Raw genomic sequence first — 17,764 nt, forward strand, 5'->3', positions numbered from 1 at the left:
AAATACATTTTAAAGTCAGTTTAACATCATTTCAATTCTAATGACTTAAAAATTCTAACGTGTGTTTTTAAGTAGATTTTTTACAGTATGTAGTGACCAAGAAACACAAACAGAAGATACCAGACAATTCTTTTACATCTTCGAGAGTTGAAGTTTTCTAACATTGCCTACTACAAGCAAAGATAATTCTAACATGTTATTCTGATGATTTGCAAAATACTGTGCTCAAACAGGTGTTATATTCTGTGTAAACGATCAAACGTACCTTTACGTTCAGTATAGTAGGCTACAGCAATTTAACAAATGTATACATGATAATCTACTATAGTTTTATCTCTTTCTTTTTATTGCCAACAGACCTCTTGACTGGTTTATGTGTAATGTGAAGGTGTTATTTAGCAAGATAATCCAAAGCACATTCAGTCTTTAGAAAAACAATGTTTTTTATTAGCTGTATCAAATTCAGTGCCAGCAGTGAATGAAACAAACACACACACACACACACACACACACACACACACACACACACACACACACACACACACACACACACACACACACACACTATTCAACATGTTAAACAACATGACATCATTAAATAAATAAGAGTACAAAAATAATTTGTTGTAAAAAACACCCAAACACCTTTTCCTTTTTAAATGCCTTGGCATGAATGCCGTGATTATCTGTTATGACATTACATTACATTTACATTGATGCATTTGGTAGACGCTTTTATCCAAAGCGACTTACATTGCATTACACAATACATTTGTTTTTTTAAGTATGTGCAGTCCTTGGGATCGAATCCATGACTTTGGCGTTGCTAACGCCATGCTCTCACCACTGAGCCGCAGGAACGACATGTCAATCATTTTTCTCTAAGAAGTGCACGTGACAGTAAAGACAGTGAATATGTGTCAGCGAGTATATCTACAAAGCATCCTTGTTAAAGGAGTAGTTTCTAAATCCAGTGTGTAGTTTTCAGTTTGTCAGTTTCAGATTTTGTCAATCCTCTTTAACAGGATTTATACAGTTACTGAAAAAGGAAACTCTAAACCGTAATCCTGCCTCAACCTGTTCTCCTATTTCAAACGGAGCGTTAGGAGACGAGTTCCACGGGTTTCAGAGCCGAGCGTTTCATCACTACACAGCAGTGAATCAGAGATCTCTCTTCATACGAAGGTCCACACCTCCACATCCTGGATGACGAAATCCTGATGGATAGAGAGAGGTCGATTGCAGAAAGTGTTGCAGAAATAACTGGAGCCGTGATGAAGGTCCGCATCCAGCCACAAACCAAAGTGTCCACTGAAAACACAAACATCATCATCATCAGATCCATGTACGAGGAAAAACCTGTTCCTAATATTCAAAACATTCTTTTTGACGTGAGACAATAAATGAAATGCATTTGTCATGACTTAAATATTTATTATGCGTGTTTGTATTTCAGTCAGATTTAAGTTTGACACTCGGCAGTGTGAATTCATTTAATAGCAACGACAAGCCCAGACAATCTGCTCCGCGCGTCACGGAACACAGAAAGTTGAGCAGGTCAGAACAACATCAGGGTGAGAAAATCCTAAGGGAATGTGGAATATTTTGTGAGACAGAAGGCGTACCGTACCCGCCAGCTCCCATCTGAAGGGAGTCGAGGAATCCTCGGATGAAGTAGGAGTTTTTCCCACTCCAGCGGAAGATCTGCATGAACACACATGAGATGCCATGACATTACAGTCGCGCGGGTGTTTGACACGCGTTAAGACATTGGAACACGAGGTACCTGAAAGTCAGGACTGAAGCTGTAGAGAAACGTCTCGCCCGTCCCGTAACAGCAGCTGCTCACTTTAAACGGATCGGAGGAAAACGCTCCAAACACCTGGAGAGACACGGACCGTCAGTCTTTCTTTCTTTTCATGCCCATTCATTTCCACACTCTAAAAAACCCCGTAATAACAGGGCACAATATACCGTATCAATACAGTTGTTTTACCTGTATTTTACAGTTTGCACTGCATTAATGTCCGTAAAATAAAGGAAGACGTACTGGTCATTTTCTGCCAGTTCTTTGTGCAGATGATGTTTCTCATTATTCTTCCTAACGTTACCTGGTTGTCCATGTCTTTGACGACCAAGAGCACAGGTCTGTCGACGTCCGTCATGTTTCTGTAGAGTGTTTTCAAGCTGGTGCCGTGCTCGGCCGCGCTGTACATCAGTTTCCAGTGATGTTCTTGAGTCCGCGCTGGCATGTGAGCGGCCAGCTGAGAGGATGACAATGAAATGACACCTGCAGCACTTCAATGAAATGAGACCTGCAGCACTTCACGCTCTCACATCACAGAACGCACTGCACTTACTTTGTCCAGGTGATGTTCTTTTAACACGCGACTGTGATCTAATAACACCGGCAGCAGGTCTCAAGAGTCCAGAGAGTCCAGAGAGCTGCAGACACTTCTCAGACGACTCTTCTGCTGTTTGACAGTCACAATCTGAAGACAGACACATGAGAGGCGATCCGTTAAACTACACACACTCATATTTAATGCGTGTATGTCTTCTTCTTCTTGTTCTTCAATGGCAATGATGAAGACGGAGCTTTTTTGTTTGTTAAATTGCAGAGAACAGAAGCACACATAAGAAAACGCTTACAACACATAATATCAACCACAAAAAATGAGTCACCAAAAAATACAAAATAAAGATAAGAGGGCAATCATCTAAACATAATTACAAGAAGAGATCAAAGGCAGAGCAAATCCTTTCTTATTAGTACATGCTGAAATTACATTCAAATCATTTTCCATTTCTTTTAAGAAGACGTGCATGTGAAATGTACTATTATTAATAACAAAACAGATATTTTCGTTTGTGGGGTCGGAGTCATAATACCCAGACATGGTGTTTTTCACATGTACCGAGACGCCTGGCAAATGTTAGATGAAGACGGAGCTCTCACCTCCACATAGGGCTCATGTGACGTGTTGGCATAGTACAAGATCTTCACGCTCTCTGGGATGGCTCTCATGTTGGGTGTTCTGTGTGAAATGAGATGTGTCGGTGTGTGTCGGAAGCTCATCTGTCTGGTCCTCTGCTCGCCGACTGTTTGAGCGCTGATTGGTTCAACGCTTCCTCTCTGCTCGTGGGTTTGAGTTTCGCTTTCAGCAGAACCGTTTGGAACCGTTTGACGAAAAAGGGAAGCGCGAACAAATATGGTCTGGGAGGAAGTGTGTCGTTACACATGTGGAACTGTTCATCGGGTACATACTTGTGTTTACACGTAGAAGAAACGGATGTTTCTCTGATCAGATTTAACACGAGAGCAATATCCAGAGAGCACACAGACCGCCTCGCATTAAACATCAGACATGAATAAAAACGCATACATGGAGTTTGCTGTAATAATGTCCGAAACTGAGCTCTAATTGAACGAGAAACACTCCATGACATTTTAAGAGATGTGTTTAAGAGAGGTACTCCTGTGAACATTTAACTGACTCGAATTACAGTCGATTTTTATATTGACATGTCAATCACTTACCTTCCAGGGTTTGGAGGCGGGGTTATTGAGCAGCGTGTCAATCACAGAGACGTGTGTATCTGTGTCAACCGTCATCGCATTCTTCTCATTGTCGTGTTTGTTGTAATAGATCTCTGGAGACCACTGGACAAAGAACGTGTACAGGTGGTCGACTCTAAAAGAAAAACAAGATATTGTGAAATTACCATTAAACAGACAAAAGCTGAATGACCTTTCAATGGCCACACAGTAAATACATCAATAAAATCAAGTTCTTACTTAATGTTTGTCTTTTGTTTTCCAATACAATTATCAAGACCTATTTACTTAAGATACATTTACTCTGTAAAATAAAACTGATCAGATTTCTTTCTTTGTGGAAATCTAACCAAATCTTGTGATGTTTTTGCTACAAACGTGGTAGAACGGTGTCGAATGTGGTTCTTTTTTCACCTTATTAAAGTAAACCGCTTTGTTGTGTTTTTTGCGTCTTTGATATTAAAACTAACCATCATTCAACACAACACACGCGCACACATACAAGCACACACGCGCACACATACAAGCACACACGCGCACACATACAAGCACACACGCGCACACGCACGCACACACACACACACACACACGCAAACATATGCATGCACACAAACACACGCACGCACACACATGTTGGGTTTCCATGTTTTATGGGGACATTCCATAGACGCAATGGTTTTTATACTGTACAAACTGTATCTCATATTCCCTCCCCCTAACCCTAACAATCACACACAACTGTCTGCTCTTTTACATTTTCACAAAAGTTCATTCTGTATGATTTATAAGCTCGTTTCCTCATGGGGACCAAACAATGTCCCCACAAGGACAAGGGTTTTGGATATTGCCATCTTTCTGGGGACATTTTGTCCCCATACCGTAGGGTTTATCCTTCACACACACACACACACACACACACGCACGCACACACAAACAAACATATGCATGCACACACACACACACACACACACACACACACACACACACACACACACACACACACACACACACACACACACACACACACACACACACAAACAAACACACCCACACACACACACACTCACATATGCACACAAACACACGCACGCACACACACACACACAAACACACCCACACGCACACAAACACACACGCATGCACACACACACACAAACACCGCCTACAAACATTCCACAGTCAGTGCACAGAAAATCGCCAGAAGGGTTAAACTGTGTGGTTTTCACGTGTCAGGGTAAGAGTGAAAGTCAGTTTTACTGGTACAGGATAGACCTCATCTGACCTCAACACACAATGTTAAACATTTCCTGCACGTGTATCTATACATGACATATTTTAGACTGTAGTGAAATAAGAGATTAAGAGATGATACTCACTCTCCCATGCTGTACGCGACACCCATGTCGAGCATTAAAGTTCAGAGAAAGTTTCTGTGTTGGACTGAGACGTGTCAGCAGCAGCTGGCTGTGTTTTATATGAGAACGTCAGCTGAGATAAGCTCTTTCTCTGGCTCAACTCACCAGCGGGTCACACATTAACTTCAGCTCTCAGTCACGTCTCACATTCATCCTGCTTCTCTCTCTTCATTCCATTTAAAGAGCCGTAACTCTACGTCTCTCCTCAAATCACCTACAAAACATCAAATGAGACAATTCCCCCCAAAAACATTCTAGTGTGCTGTTAGTATAGAGACTGAGAGATAATACATTACAGTAAATGTACTTTATAAAGTATACTTAAACATACTTTGCTTAAGAATACTTCAGAATCCGAAAGAGCTTTATTGAGTGTGCTTGGACACACAAAGAATTTGTCTTAGTGACTGAAGCTTCCAGTGCACATACAGGTTAAAAAAGTGACAAGGCACAGGTAACAAAACGTAAGAGACAATACACGTTTGACAGAAGGACAATATTAGACAAAAGGACAATAGGCAGTATATTGGATGTACAGATGTGCTATACCTGTATAAACATGTTATGCAGGGGAATGTGGATAGCTGAATAGTATATCAACACACATGTATAATAAATATGAGTATATAGTTGTGTATTGCACGTGTTTTTATTGCACAGTAGAACATTTAACTGCTCATGAGGTAGATGGCCTGAGGGAAGAAACTTTCCTATGTCTGGCTGTTTGGGTGCTCAGTGCTCTGTAGTGCCAACCAGACGGCAGCAGTTCAAAGAGAAAGTGTGCGGGGTGTGAGGGGTTCTTTTACTCACTCTGGATGAGTACAGTGCTTATAGATTGGGGAGGGTTGTGCCAGTGATTCGCTCAGCAGTCCGGACTATCCGTTGTAGTCTTTGGAGGTCAGTTTTTGCAGACAGTTATGGAAGTGCAGAGGACGGACTCAATGACAGATGAGTAGAAGTGTAAGAGCAGCTCCTGCGGCAGGTTGAACTTCCTCAGTTATCGAAGGAAGTACAGCCTCTGCTGGGCCTTTTTGACAATAGGGTCAACGTGAATGTCCCACTTCAGGTCCTGTGAGATGGTGGTGCCCAGGAACCTGAATGACTCTACTGCGGCCACAGTGCTGTTCATGATAGTGAGTGGGGGGAGTGCCGGGTGTTTCTCCTAAAGTCCACTATCATCTCCACTGTTTTTAAGGTGTTTAGCTCCAGGTTGTTATGACTGCACCAGACAGCCAGCTGCTCAACCTCACGTCTGTAAGCAGACTCGTCTCCCTCCTTAGATGAGGCCAATAACCGTAGTGTCATCTGCGAACTTCAGGAGCTTGACAGAGGGGTCAGTAGAGGTGCAGTCATTGGTGTACAGGGAGAAGAGCAGTGGGGAGAGCACACATCCCTGGGGGGCACCAGTGCTGATGGTATGGCTTTTGGATGTGAATTAACCAATTGTAACTAGCTGTTGCCTGTCTGTCAGAAAGCTGGTGATCCATTGACAGACAGAACTAGGAACAGAGAGCTGGTTTAGTTTGGTCTGGAGGAGTGTTGAGACGATGGTGTTAAAGGCTGAACTGAAGTCCACAAACAGGATCCTTGCGTAATTCCCTGGTCTGTCCAGATGTTGTAGGGTATAATCCAGTCCCATGTTGACTGCATCATCCACAGACCTGTTTGCTCGGTAAGCAAACTGCAGGGGGTCCAGTAAAGGTCCCGTGATGTCTTTCAGGCTAGCCAACACCAGTCTTTCAAATGACTTCATGGCCACAGATGTTAAGGCAACGGGTCCGTAATCATTAAGTCCTGTGATTTTGGATTTCTTCGGGATGGGAATAATGGTGGAGCGTTTGAAGCAGGAAGGGACTTTGCACAGCTCCAGTGATCTGTTGAAGATCTGTGAAAAAATGGAGGCCAGCTGGTCAGCACAGGATTTCAGACAGGCTGGATTTGGCCATGTACAGTATATTCATTTTTCTATTTTTCTCAATTTGTATGCCCTTCTGTAGATATTGTTGCATGTGCAGTGACAGTAAATCTATTCTATTCTATTATATTCTATTGACTTCCACGTGTCACTTCCCTCATGTCAACATGCTTCCTATCACACATTCATACATTCAGAGACCGTTGAGAACATTTAATAACAACTTCTTCATCAATGACCAATAAACACATCAACTCTTATTGTAATGTATGTCATCGCATGAGTTCAGGACTGCAGTGCATACAGAACAGTAAAGCTGACGTGATGTAAATCAAGACTGTGGCAACAGGAAAGAGACCAAACAGAGGACAAATTTACATTTAGTCATTTAGCAGACGCTTTTATCCAAAGCGACTTACAAATGAGGTGAACAATGGAAGCAATTGGAACAACACAAGGACAACAAAAGCAAAAGTGCAATAAAAAACTGGTCTCATATAGCCCACCACAGTATACAGAGCTAAGGTTTTTATGTTTTTATAGAAAGAGTAGTAAAGACATAGAAGTCAGAACTGATCAGTCAGGTGTTGACGGAAGAGATTTTAGAAGAGTTTTCAGACGGTTCTTAAAGATGGCCACAGAATCTGCTGATTTTGTAGCAGCGGGCAGATCATTACACAGATGTGGAACCGATCCAGAGAAGGTACGTGACGTGACAGTGATTTTTTCCCTTTGTGGGACGGCACCACAAGACGTCGTTCGATTGCAGAGCGTAAGGATCTGGCAGGTATATAAGTCTGCATTAGCGAGTGAAGGTAAGGGGTGCTGAACCAGTGGTGGTGTTGTAGGCCAGGAGCAGAGTCTTGAATTTGATGCGAGCGATGATAGGGAGCCAATGTAACTTAATGAAGAGAGGAGTGACGTGCGCTCTCTTCGGTTCATTGAACACCACTCTTGCCGCCGCATTCTGGATCATCTGTAGATGTTTGATTGTGCAAGCAGGAAGTCCAGCCAGTAGAGCATTGCAGTAGTCCAGTCTGGACAAATGAAGTTTCCTGCATCTCAGATGTTTCTCTGGAATGATCGACAGTCCTCTCATGTGTGTCAGACGAAATCTCAACAATGTCTCACAATCTGCTCAGATTCACTGAAGTAGTCAATATCAGTACTCATTCAATTATATTTTGGCCATATCATTGATCATATCATGTTTTATTGCTTAGTCGTCACAAAACCAAAATCTAAACGTTCAAAACTCTTTTGACACTCCTTCCTTTTCTTAAAACTTCCAAACACTCAACAGAGTCCAGACGGGACAATGACGTGCCAAAATATCTGTAACTCAAAGAATTACTGGTTTATTGCAGAATCTAATGGCTTGACTTGTGTAAGAAAAGTTTGGCACAATAATCTGTCCTTAATACTCAATATTTCTATAAATGAAGGAGAAACTGGGTACTGATGTTATTACATGTGTTCCTTTAAATGACTATGTACATTAAGAATATAATTTAATATAGTTCACATTTCCATTGTCAGTGCAAATGATTACACGTCCTGCTATAGACAAATAAACCAGCTACTTGAGCTGGATGGAGAAAAAACCCACTGACCTACTTTGTGACACTCCATAGAATAAGCACCGTGATGAAGCTCACCTGATTTAGGCTGCGGTCAGATTACATTTCCTGGTAAATTTGAGCGGTGTACGTCAGAGTAAAGCAGCATTGATTTCTACCGTGAGACAGATGGATGGATATATAGGTTGAGGTTGAGATTGTATTTTCCCCATCACCCACAATGGAGCAAAGATTGTGTTTCACAGTGAGTCATGATAACAGCACCAGAGCTTCAGGTGAAAGTCCCCGCACACACCTACTGTATAACGGTGGAGGCTGCTGGTCTTTCAAAGAGGGGAAGCTCACTTTCGGCCTACATCATAAAAATTGTCCATTTATTTATGCGTGAATTCTTCCCTACCTTCAGGGACGGATTATGACTTCAAAGGGCCCCGGGGCCAGTTACCTCCAAGGGGGCCCTCACCCAATGTTTCAGTTCTTTCCCTTAGCTACGCATTCACAGTTATAGAAAGTAGGGCTGTGTAAAAAATATTGATTCTTCGATTTTAATCGATCTTCAATTTAATGAAACAATATCGATTCGGGAAATCCCTTTATGTTTAAAGGCAATGACGGCAAAGGTGAGGTCGACAAAACAATTGTCTACGAGCTACGATTTTGCAACAACACAACAAACCTACGAAACCAACTGTCGAGACGTCACCCTGACGCGATATCCGGTTCATGCGATTCTGGACAGCAACGGCTAGACGTTGCTTTTGCCTGCAAATAACAGTCAGATTCACCTCGCGCTAAGAAAATAACTGAAGCTATAGTAATGCTGATTTGCAAGGATTTCACCCATACGTGATAGTTGAGAACGAGGGCTTTCACAATCTTATCAATGTTTTGGAGCCGAGATACGCAATGGTGACACGCAAGGAGAGTTTCAGTTACCAGCATATACAGGTGCTGGTCATATAATTAGAATATCATCAAAAAGTTGATTTATTTCACTAATTCCATTCAAAAAGTGAAACTTGTATATTATATTCATTCATTAAACACAGACTGATATATTTCAAATGTTTATTTCTTTTAATTTGATGATTATAACTGACAACTAATGAAAATCCCAAATTCAGTATCTCAGAAAATTAGAATATTACTTAAGACCAATACAAAGAAAGGATTTTTAGAAATCTTGGCCAACTGAAAAGTATGAAGATGAAAAGTATGAGCATGTACAGCACTCAATACTTAGTTGGGGCTCCTTTTGCCTGAATTACTGGAGCAATGCGGCGTGGCATGGAGTGGATCAGTCTGTGGCACTGCTCAGGTGTTATGAGAGACCAGGTTGCTCTAATAGTGGCCTTCAGCTCTTCTGCATTGTTGGGTCTGGCATATCGCATCTTCCGTGTGTGTGTGTGATATGTCTTCATTGAACTCTTTCTCAGTGAATGAATGAGCGCTGGATTGTGAAGCTCAGCATCTGTGCAGCAGCCCGTATGCAGCACTGAGCTCGCGCAGAGTTTGGCATGAAAACAGCTCGAGAAGCGTCACGTGCGGGCAGGACGTGTCCTCGCCATGTTCACTTAGTTAATTCTTAATTAATCTTAGTTCATGTTCATTTCAGCATTTATTAATACATATTTAAAATCAAACTGTAACTGTTCACATAGGTTAATGCACCATGAACTAACATGAATAATTGTGTTGATATTAACTAACATGAACAAGGAATAAGGACTGCTGAAAAACGATGGCCCGGTTTCTAGTCAGACTAAAATATGTCAGTGCCACACAAGTAATCTTATTTTCAATACTCTTTTAATAAAAGCAACTTAAACCTCATAATTTAACTAAGCCACAGTATTGGTTTAGGCCAAGCATGTGAAACCGGGCCTAAATTGCTCATTGTTCATTTACGGTAGTTAACGCATTTACTATTGTTAACTAATGAAACACAATTGTAAAGTGTTACCGTTCTTTTGTAACAGACCAAGCACATGCCTGTAATGCATTTCTTGCATTTTATTCTGATGCAATACTGAACAGGAGACATTTAAAGCTGAGACAAGCATTAAGCTCTCAGTTAACTGAACTTTGATTGGTTAAAGTTTAACAGAGCATTCTAAAATAATGAATTTGCTTAAATACCATATAAAAATGACTAAATAAATTAAATAAATATTATATGTATAAACGTGTGAATTAAACTGTTGTTTTATAAAGATTTTTGGAAAACTGGAAAGACACGAAACAAGTCTAATAGTTTTAGCTCAAACTATAATTGTAAGAACCATGAAAAAACACAGTGATGTATGATGCAATTGTATTAGAATTGATCAAACATAAATCAAAACTAAAGGATAACACTGGGTGTTGAGCCTAAATGAATTTCCACGAAGAATCACACTGTCAGGTGTTATTTGACATATTCAAAAATGAATTGAATAAACAAATGCGAGAAGTCTAAGTTTTGATTCTTACCTATTGATCTAGTGAGGGATTTCTTATGGATCATCTCAACAGCAACCCATGACGTCTTTGCACGTTCAGCCAATCAGCTGAGCTGTAAATGTCATGTGACGCATAACGCTCTACCAGAGCTCCTTGTGATTTTAGGAAACAAACGTTCAATTATATTGATAAGGATTATCATATTTAATCTGATACAATAATAAAAGTAATACATATTAAATAAGTATAAAGCTATAGATAAATTAAGAAGTTTCTATAGTACACATTTTTAACTGCAAAGTACATGCATTGTTTAGATTTGATTTAAAAGCAAATGTTACATTTAAATGACATGTCTTGTTTAATCTGATATATTGTTCACTGTACGCTATATTGGAGAAGCATTTTGAATGTTCTTGACGAGTGTAAGAAAACATTTGTCAGGGCTCCACCTGCTGGCGATCATCGAGAAGAGATTTCAGTGCTTCTGGGGTCAGTAAAACTTCATCTCTCGGAGGAATTCATTCAATCACACACAGAAGCGCTGAAGAAACACATGCTGAGAAAACCTGAGGAGTTTAAAGAAGAGGAAATCCTCTCTCGACATGAAATAATTGTGCACTGAAGCTGTCAACAAAATGAAAGAAACATGTTTCTGTTGATCCGGTAATGAGACCCCCTGGGTTACACTAAAACACTTCTCTTCTTTAGCATTGTGCTGTATATACTGTAGTTAAGCATGACAACATTCATGTTTATGACTTGTATTTGTCATATTATTATTAACTGTGTTATATTATTTGTTAACTGTGAGATCAGCAGATATTCAGTACATTACATACTTTTTTAACCTTGTTTTACAGTCTTATAAACTTACAGGTTCAAGATTACATGGTAAATAAAACATGTAGAACCAAAGCCGATCTTCTTTGTACACAGTGACTTTTGTAGTTACTTTCAATCTACTTCAAGTACACTTAAAAGATAAAAATGTCACCTAACATAGTGGTATACTTAAAAGGCAAAAATAATACACTTCAAAAGATTCCAGGGGACTTCTAGTACAGCAAAGGTAAAAAGCTTTTATTCTCATCAAAATAACAGTTTTTACCATTTTTATTTGTTGAAATGTTTTGTTTGAAAACAATCAAATCTTTGAGTCGTGTTGTTGTGTTTTTAAGCTCCGTTTACATGAAAACTTGTCTTTAGGTTTTGTAGATGTTTGATCTTTGTTCCTCAGCTGATCTCAGCGTGAAGGTTTCTCTCCTCTTTGATTTAAGGATTTACAAGAACTCAGTCTGACAGCTGTAAGCAGTTTTTTTTTCAGTGACCTTATCTCAACAGGAGTTCCCTGTCATGGAAACTATTTAACATCACCTCATACAGACACAGACACAGTTTCACAGGAGCGGACGGCGTCTTGACATGGCAAGTATTTCTCTTGAGAAGTATGTTGAGGTTTATGCCAAACTTGATTTAATCTGGACATGGCGTTGTTCTCGACAGATGATCGGCTTTAGTTTTGTGTTTGTGTTCCTGATGTGGACGGGAGTCGGTGCTATCAGATTTGATCATTTGACTCATTACGTCAACAGCCACGAAGAAGAGTTTGTGGAGGTAACGTCTGGATTTAAATGAAGTGTCAGATTTATTATTCCATGAATTGAGTGGTAGTTCAGATTGACCTGCTGATGTCATGAAATGTTTATCAGGTGTTCTTGATGCATGTTATCTGTGTATAGTGTTGTGTTGAGCAAATCAATGCTGGGGAGCTCACATTTTAAATCACATTCAGACTTTTCAGTTCATGAATTTGAATGAAGAAAACAGATGCAGAATTGCGTGAGATCTCATCCTCAGATGATTTTAAACACTATTCTGACCTCTCATCTTCATGTTATTTGTTTATATATATATATATAAAAAAAACATTTTGTTATGAGAATAAACTACATTTTACACATACATCAAAAACACTTCAAAATAAAGAGTTCTTATCATTTCAAACACTCCGACTGGTGGCTTTCAGATCAAAACTCACTGAAAAAAGATACTTAATGAAACTGAATTAAATTATGGACAGAAATATGTTATCGCTACTCAAATACTTAATGTATGATGAACTAAACTGAACTGAGTAAACTTAAACAACCATGTCCAAATAACTTGAATCAATAAAGTTCATCCTGCAACTTTTACTCTCCCTATTCAGCCCAGTGCAAGGCATGATGGGAAGTAGAAATCCTGTTCCTAGTTTCTATAACGCTACTTTAATACAACTAAATTCATTTATGTTGTGTTAACTTGATTCATTTAAGTAAAGTGAACGAGCATCAAATATTATTTTGATCTACTTGATTGAAACACGTTCATTTAAAATGTAAACATTTAGGTAAGCCAAAGCATGACTGCTTTTAGTCCGTCTTACACAAAGCAATTGTGTTTGAACATAAAACCTAATACAATGGTGTTAAAACAAAATGAATTATTTAAATCTGTTTTTCTTTCTCTCTTCAGACGTTGAGAAAGTGGGTCGCGGTTGAAAGTGACTCGAGTGACATATCAAAGCGATCAGATTTACACAAAATGATGGATCTGACAGCAGAGAAGCTCCGTGTCATCGGTGGAAGTGTGGCGATGGTGGACGTGGGCATGCAGGCGGTCAGATGTTCTTTACACAATGTATTTGTTTGCTGTAGTCACATGTGAATGTTGAAAGAAGACGCTCTCTTGTGTCCGGCACAGCTGGCCAATGGAAGCACCATAGATCTGCCCAAGGTGGTGACGGCTCAGTTCGGCAATGATCCTAACAAACACACTGTTTGTATTTATGGTCATGTGGATGTCCAGCCAGCAAAGAAAGAGGACGGATGGGCAACTGATCCCTATCAACTGACAGATATTAACGGTAAACCTCTGACTTATTTTCATGAAAAACATTTCACACTTTCACAATGAGTGATGTGTGATTGATTTCACGCAGGTAATCTGTATGGAAGAGGTGCGTCTGATAACAAAGCGCCGGTGTTGGCCTGGATTCACACGGTGGAGGTCTACAGAGCCCTTAACATCGTAAGAGAGTCTGATTCCCGTCTCGAGCGTCCAATGCTTTCCTGTCTGTTCTCCACTGTCCTTTCACAATTAAAAGCCCCTAAAACATTTCTTCAAAAAAACATTTAAGAGACGAGGACGTGAAAACATGAAACATTATTGTTATGTTGTCATGCAAGCGATTGAAGTTCACAGTTTAAAACAAGTGAAGTGTACTTTAAGCTCATTTCATTAAGGATACTCAAGCGTACTTTACGTAAGGGCTAATGTCCAGGCAGCCGGTTGTTATGGCAGAAATAAGGCTCTTGTGTCACACTGAAGGGTTTATTTCATGATAACAGATGACTGCTTGTACATTATCCAGCTTATTACACGGCTACTTGACACATGAGAAGAAAACTGGACATGAAATGTGAAATATTTGATTAGCTCATTTTTACAGAATGCAGACCTTCCGCGAGGAAAAGACGTTTACTTTCATACTTTTTAAGGTAAGAAACGTCGTTCAAATATCACAAACACGCAATCTGGTTTAATCATTAGTAAATATAATGTCACATATGTTATTAAAAGACATATTTATATTTAATTTGTCAAAAAACCCTCTCAAAATGATTTGCTGCATGCGGGTTACCGTGTGTTATTAGTTTTGAGCAGTTGTTATCTGGGAATAACGAACCTGCAAATGTCACAACTGGCCAATCAGAATCAAGCATTCCAACCAGCCGTGTAATAAGTAGTAAATATACTAATATCAATGTACTAGTGTACTTCTCGATGCTAATTGGCACTAAATTGGCACACTTTTACTTTAAAAAAAGTGTACTTTAAGTGTAACAGTAGTGAAGTTTGAGCACATTACACCTGTGCTTTATGGTTTGTACTGCAAGTGAACTGTATACTGATAGTGTACTGGGTGAATACTTGTAGCACATTTCTAGTCGATGAAAGTAAACTCTTAGTAAACTACTAGTCTGGTTTTATAGGCTACTGCAAGTATACTTGTTTTCTTCAAGAGAACTCAACATCATACTTGTAGTTTCCTATTTGTAAATGTAAAAAAGTATTTCATCGAGTTGACACAAATACAAATCAAGTGCACTTAGAATACAGCATTATATCTTTGCTGTCAGTATAAGTCAAGCATACTTAAAGTGACAGTTCACCCATTTACTCGCCCTCTTGTCATTTCAAACCTGTATGAGTTTCTTTCTTCCGCAGAACACAAAAGAAGATATTTGGAAGAAAGTTGGCGACCGAACAGCACTGGACCCCATTCGCTTCTATTGAATGGACACAAAACCAATGCAAGTGAATGGGCACCAGTTAACAACATTTTCCTAAATATCTTCAATTCACATCATATAGGTGTGACAAGAGGGGGAGTAGACGATGACAGAATTTTAGTTTTTTTGTGAACTGTCACTTTAAGTGTCGTTTTAAGTATATTTCTGAGAAGTACACAAAGGTAAATGAAAAGTATACTTTTTGATTTCGTAGTTGAAAAGAAGCATACTAATAGCACACTTGACTTGACTAAACATCTTTTTTCTTGTAAGGGTAGGAGCTGCCTGTGAATGTTAAGTTTCTCATCGAGGGCATGGAGGAGACGGGGTCTGATGGTTTAGATGCCATGATCATGGCTCAGAGAGACACATTCTTCACAGATGTGGATTACATCATCATCTCTGACTGCGGCTGGTTGAGCAGAAGACCCGCGCTGACATACGGGACTCGAGGAAACTGTTATTTCTTCGCTGAGGTACGGAAGTCACGTGACGCTGCTGGACAATGGGATTGACGGACACGATGTGTGTGTCAGTACTGTTATGTTTTGTGTGTCAGGTGTCAGGACCGAAGAAGGATTTACACTCGGGTGTTTATGGAGGCACTGTTGTAGAACCCATGACGGATCTGATCGGCATTATGGGTGCTCATTAAACCAGTATGATGTTTAGACTTGGATATTCACTCAGCAGCGCTGATGTTACATGTACTGGAGCCATTTCTCTTCATCGCAGACAAACTCATCAGTCCCAGCGGAGAGATCCTGATCCCGGGCATCCGTGAAGCAGTCGCGGCTCTCTCAGACGAGGAGTGGAAGATTTATCAAGACATCGAGTTTGACGTGCAGCGCTACAAAGAAGACATCGGCATCGGCGAGCTCATGTACAACAACAAGGTGATGCATCGTTCAATCATCATGAGAGACAGATTTTGTATTCTTGTCTGAACTTTCATGTTTAAGGTTGACCTGCTCGCCCACCGCTGGCGTCACCCAACTGTGTCCATCCACGGCATCGAGGGGGCTTTCTCTGCACCCGGGACCAAAACCGTCATACCGGCCAAAGTCACCGCCAAGTTCTCTATTCGCCAGGTGCCCAACATGGATCCAGCCGTGGTTGAAAAACAGGTGAGGACTGATCTTCGCATTGTTTATCCGCTGTAGTAGAATGAGTTGACCGGGTTGTGTTTTACTCCAGGTGACAGATTATCTGAACGCTGCGTTCTCCAAGAGAAAGAGCCCCAATAAACTCAACGTGACCATGGTGATTGGAGCCAAGCCTTGGTTAGCTGATGTCAATAACCCGCTGTACGAAGCCGGAAGAGCAGCAGTCAAAAGAGGTGAAGATCTCACACTCACTGCTGTAAACACACACGACATCCACCGCTTCCTGAAATAAAACACCCTTTACAGACAAATCACATTGAAACGAGTTCATATCGTCACTTTTATGAGAGTGAAGATGGATTTCTGTCCTGTAGTTTTTGACGTGGAGCCGGACATGATTCGTGAGGGAGGAACTATTCCCATTGCTAAAAGCTTTGAGGATGTGACGGGCAAGAGCATCCTAATGCTTCCCATCGGTGGTTTCGACGATGGACTGCACTCCCAGAATGAGAAGATAAGCAGGTATCTGTCTGTCTTCAGTCTGTGCGCTCTTCTTCTTCACTTCAACCCATCCACAGCCATAAACACAGACGACATCTCTCTCCGGTGACAAATTGCTTGGGAAAAAGAAAATCCGGTTTGATTCTGTTGTTATTTTTATTTTGCAGATACAACTACATAGAGGGAACCAAGCTGTTCATTTCCTTCTTACATGAGGTGTCCCAGATCAAGAAGCGCTGATCGCATGATGTCATATGTGTAGAGTTTGGTTCCAAAATGAGATAGCAACGTTTTTAAAAATGTTCAAAAATCACGTTTTATTATTGTGCATTCTAACGAATATCACTCCAACTGCACTTGCCATAATAACTCAAAAAATACAGCTAACTAACACAATAAAAACATGATAACATAATAAAAAAAAATGATTTTTGAACGATTTTAAAAACAGAGTTTTTCACTCTTCAAGTGTTCTAAAAACAAATACTTGTGTGTCTGATCTCCAGTTGTCACATACTGAATCATCATGACCGGTTGGATGACAGATTAACACACATACAGTCTGTTATGTCATCTAATTAAACGTTATTGCAATGCAAACGCAGTGGTTTTATTTGTGTCAAATCTCTTTAGTTATGAATCAGGCTACATGCGAGGCTAAGGTTTGTTTAGTCAGAGGACTTTTGTTTTGTAATTTTACGGCGAGGGAGGGTAAAACAGGAAATGCCTTGACAATATGAGAGTTGCCAAAATGTTATTAACGTCCCCTTTTCACATATTTATAAAACAAGAGAGAGATTTTTTTAAACCATTAAAACACATGTAAGCAACATTTATTCCTCAAACATATAACCACTAATTATAAATAAAATCGATTAACGTTAATTTAATGTTATAAAGTGTTTATAA

General features: G+C 40.0%; 2 protein-coding genes across 2 annotated transcripts; one reads left to right on the forward strand and one right to left on the reverse strand.

The window, feature by feature from the left end:
• Positions 1-420: 420 nt before the first annotated feature.
• LOC130557949 (nuclear receptor coactivator 7) lies at positions 421-5,123 on the reverse strand. Its single transcript, XM_057340101.1, is given in 7 exon segments — positions 421-1,311; positions 1,631-1,704; positions 1,787-1,882; positions 2,112-2,264; positions 2,361-2,492; positions 3,542-3,695; positions 4,936-5,123. Coding segments are annotated over 7 exon segments (780 nt in total). The 5' UTR covers positions 4,971-5,123; the 3' UTR covers positions 421-1,175.
• Positions 5,124-11,276: 6,153 nt separating this feature from the next.
• cndp1 (carnosine dipeptidase 1) lies at positions 11,277-17,474 on the forward strand. Its single transcript, XM_057340059.1, has 12 exons — positions 11,277-12,339; positions 12,418-12,528; positions 13,429-13,572; positions 13,657-13,819; positions 13,895-13,983; positions 15,527-15,724; positions 15,808-15,892; positions 15,984-16,144; positions 16,211-16,375; positions 16,446-16,587; positions 16,729-16,876; positions 17,023-17,474. Exons 1-12 carry the CDS (start codon positions 12,337-12,339, stop codon positions 17,093-17,095), a joined length of 1,482 nt encoding a protein of 493 aa, XP_057196042.1. The 5' UTR covers positions 11,277-12,336; the 3' UTR covers positions 17,096-17,474.
• Positions 17,475-17,764: the final 290 nt, after the last annotated feature.

Source organism: Triplophysa rosa, linkage group LG8, assembly GCF_024868665.1.
Source record: "Triplophysa rosa linkage group LG8, Trosa_1v2, whole genome shotgun sequence".
NCBI lineage: Eukaryota > Metazoa > Chordata > Actinopteri > Cypriniformes > Nemacheilidae > Triplophysa > Triplophysa rosa.

Excerpts from the sequence above, each read along its gene's own strand:
- cndp1 (XM_057340059.1), top strand. Across the intron at positions 13,573-13,656 it reads TGGACGTGGGCATGCAGGCG|CTGGCCAATGGAAGCACCAT; the intron begins GTCAGATGTTCT and ends TGTCCGGCACAG. Across the intron at positions 15,893-15,983 it reads GGATCTGATCGGCATTATGG|ACAAACTCATCAGTCCCAGC; the intron begins GTGCTCATTAAA and ends TCTTCATCGCAG.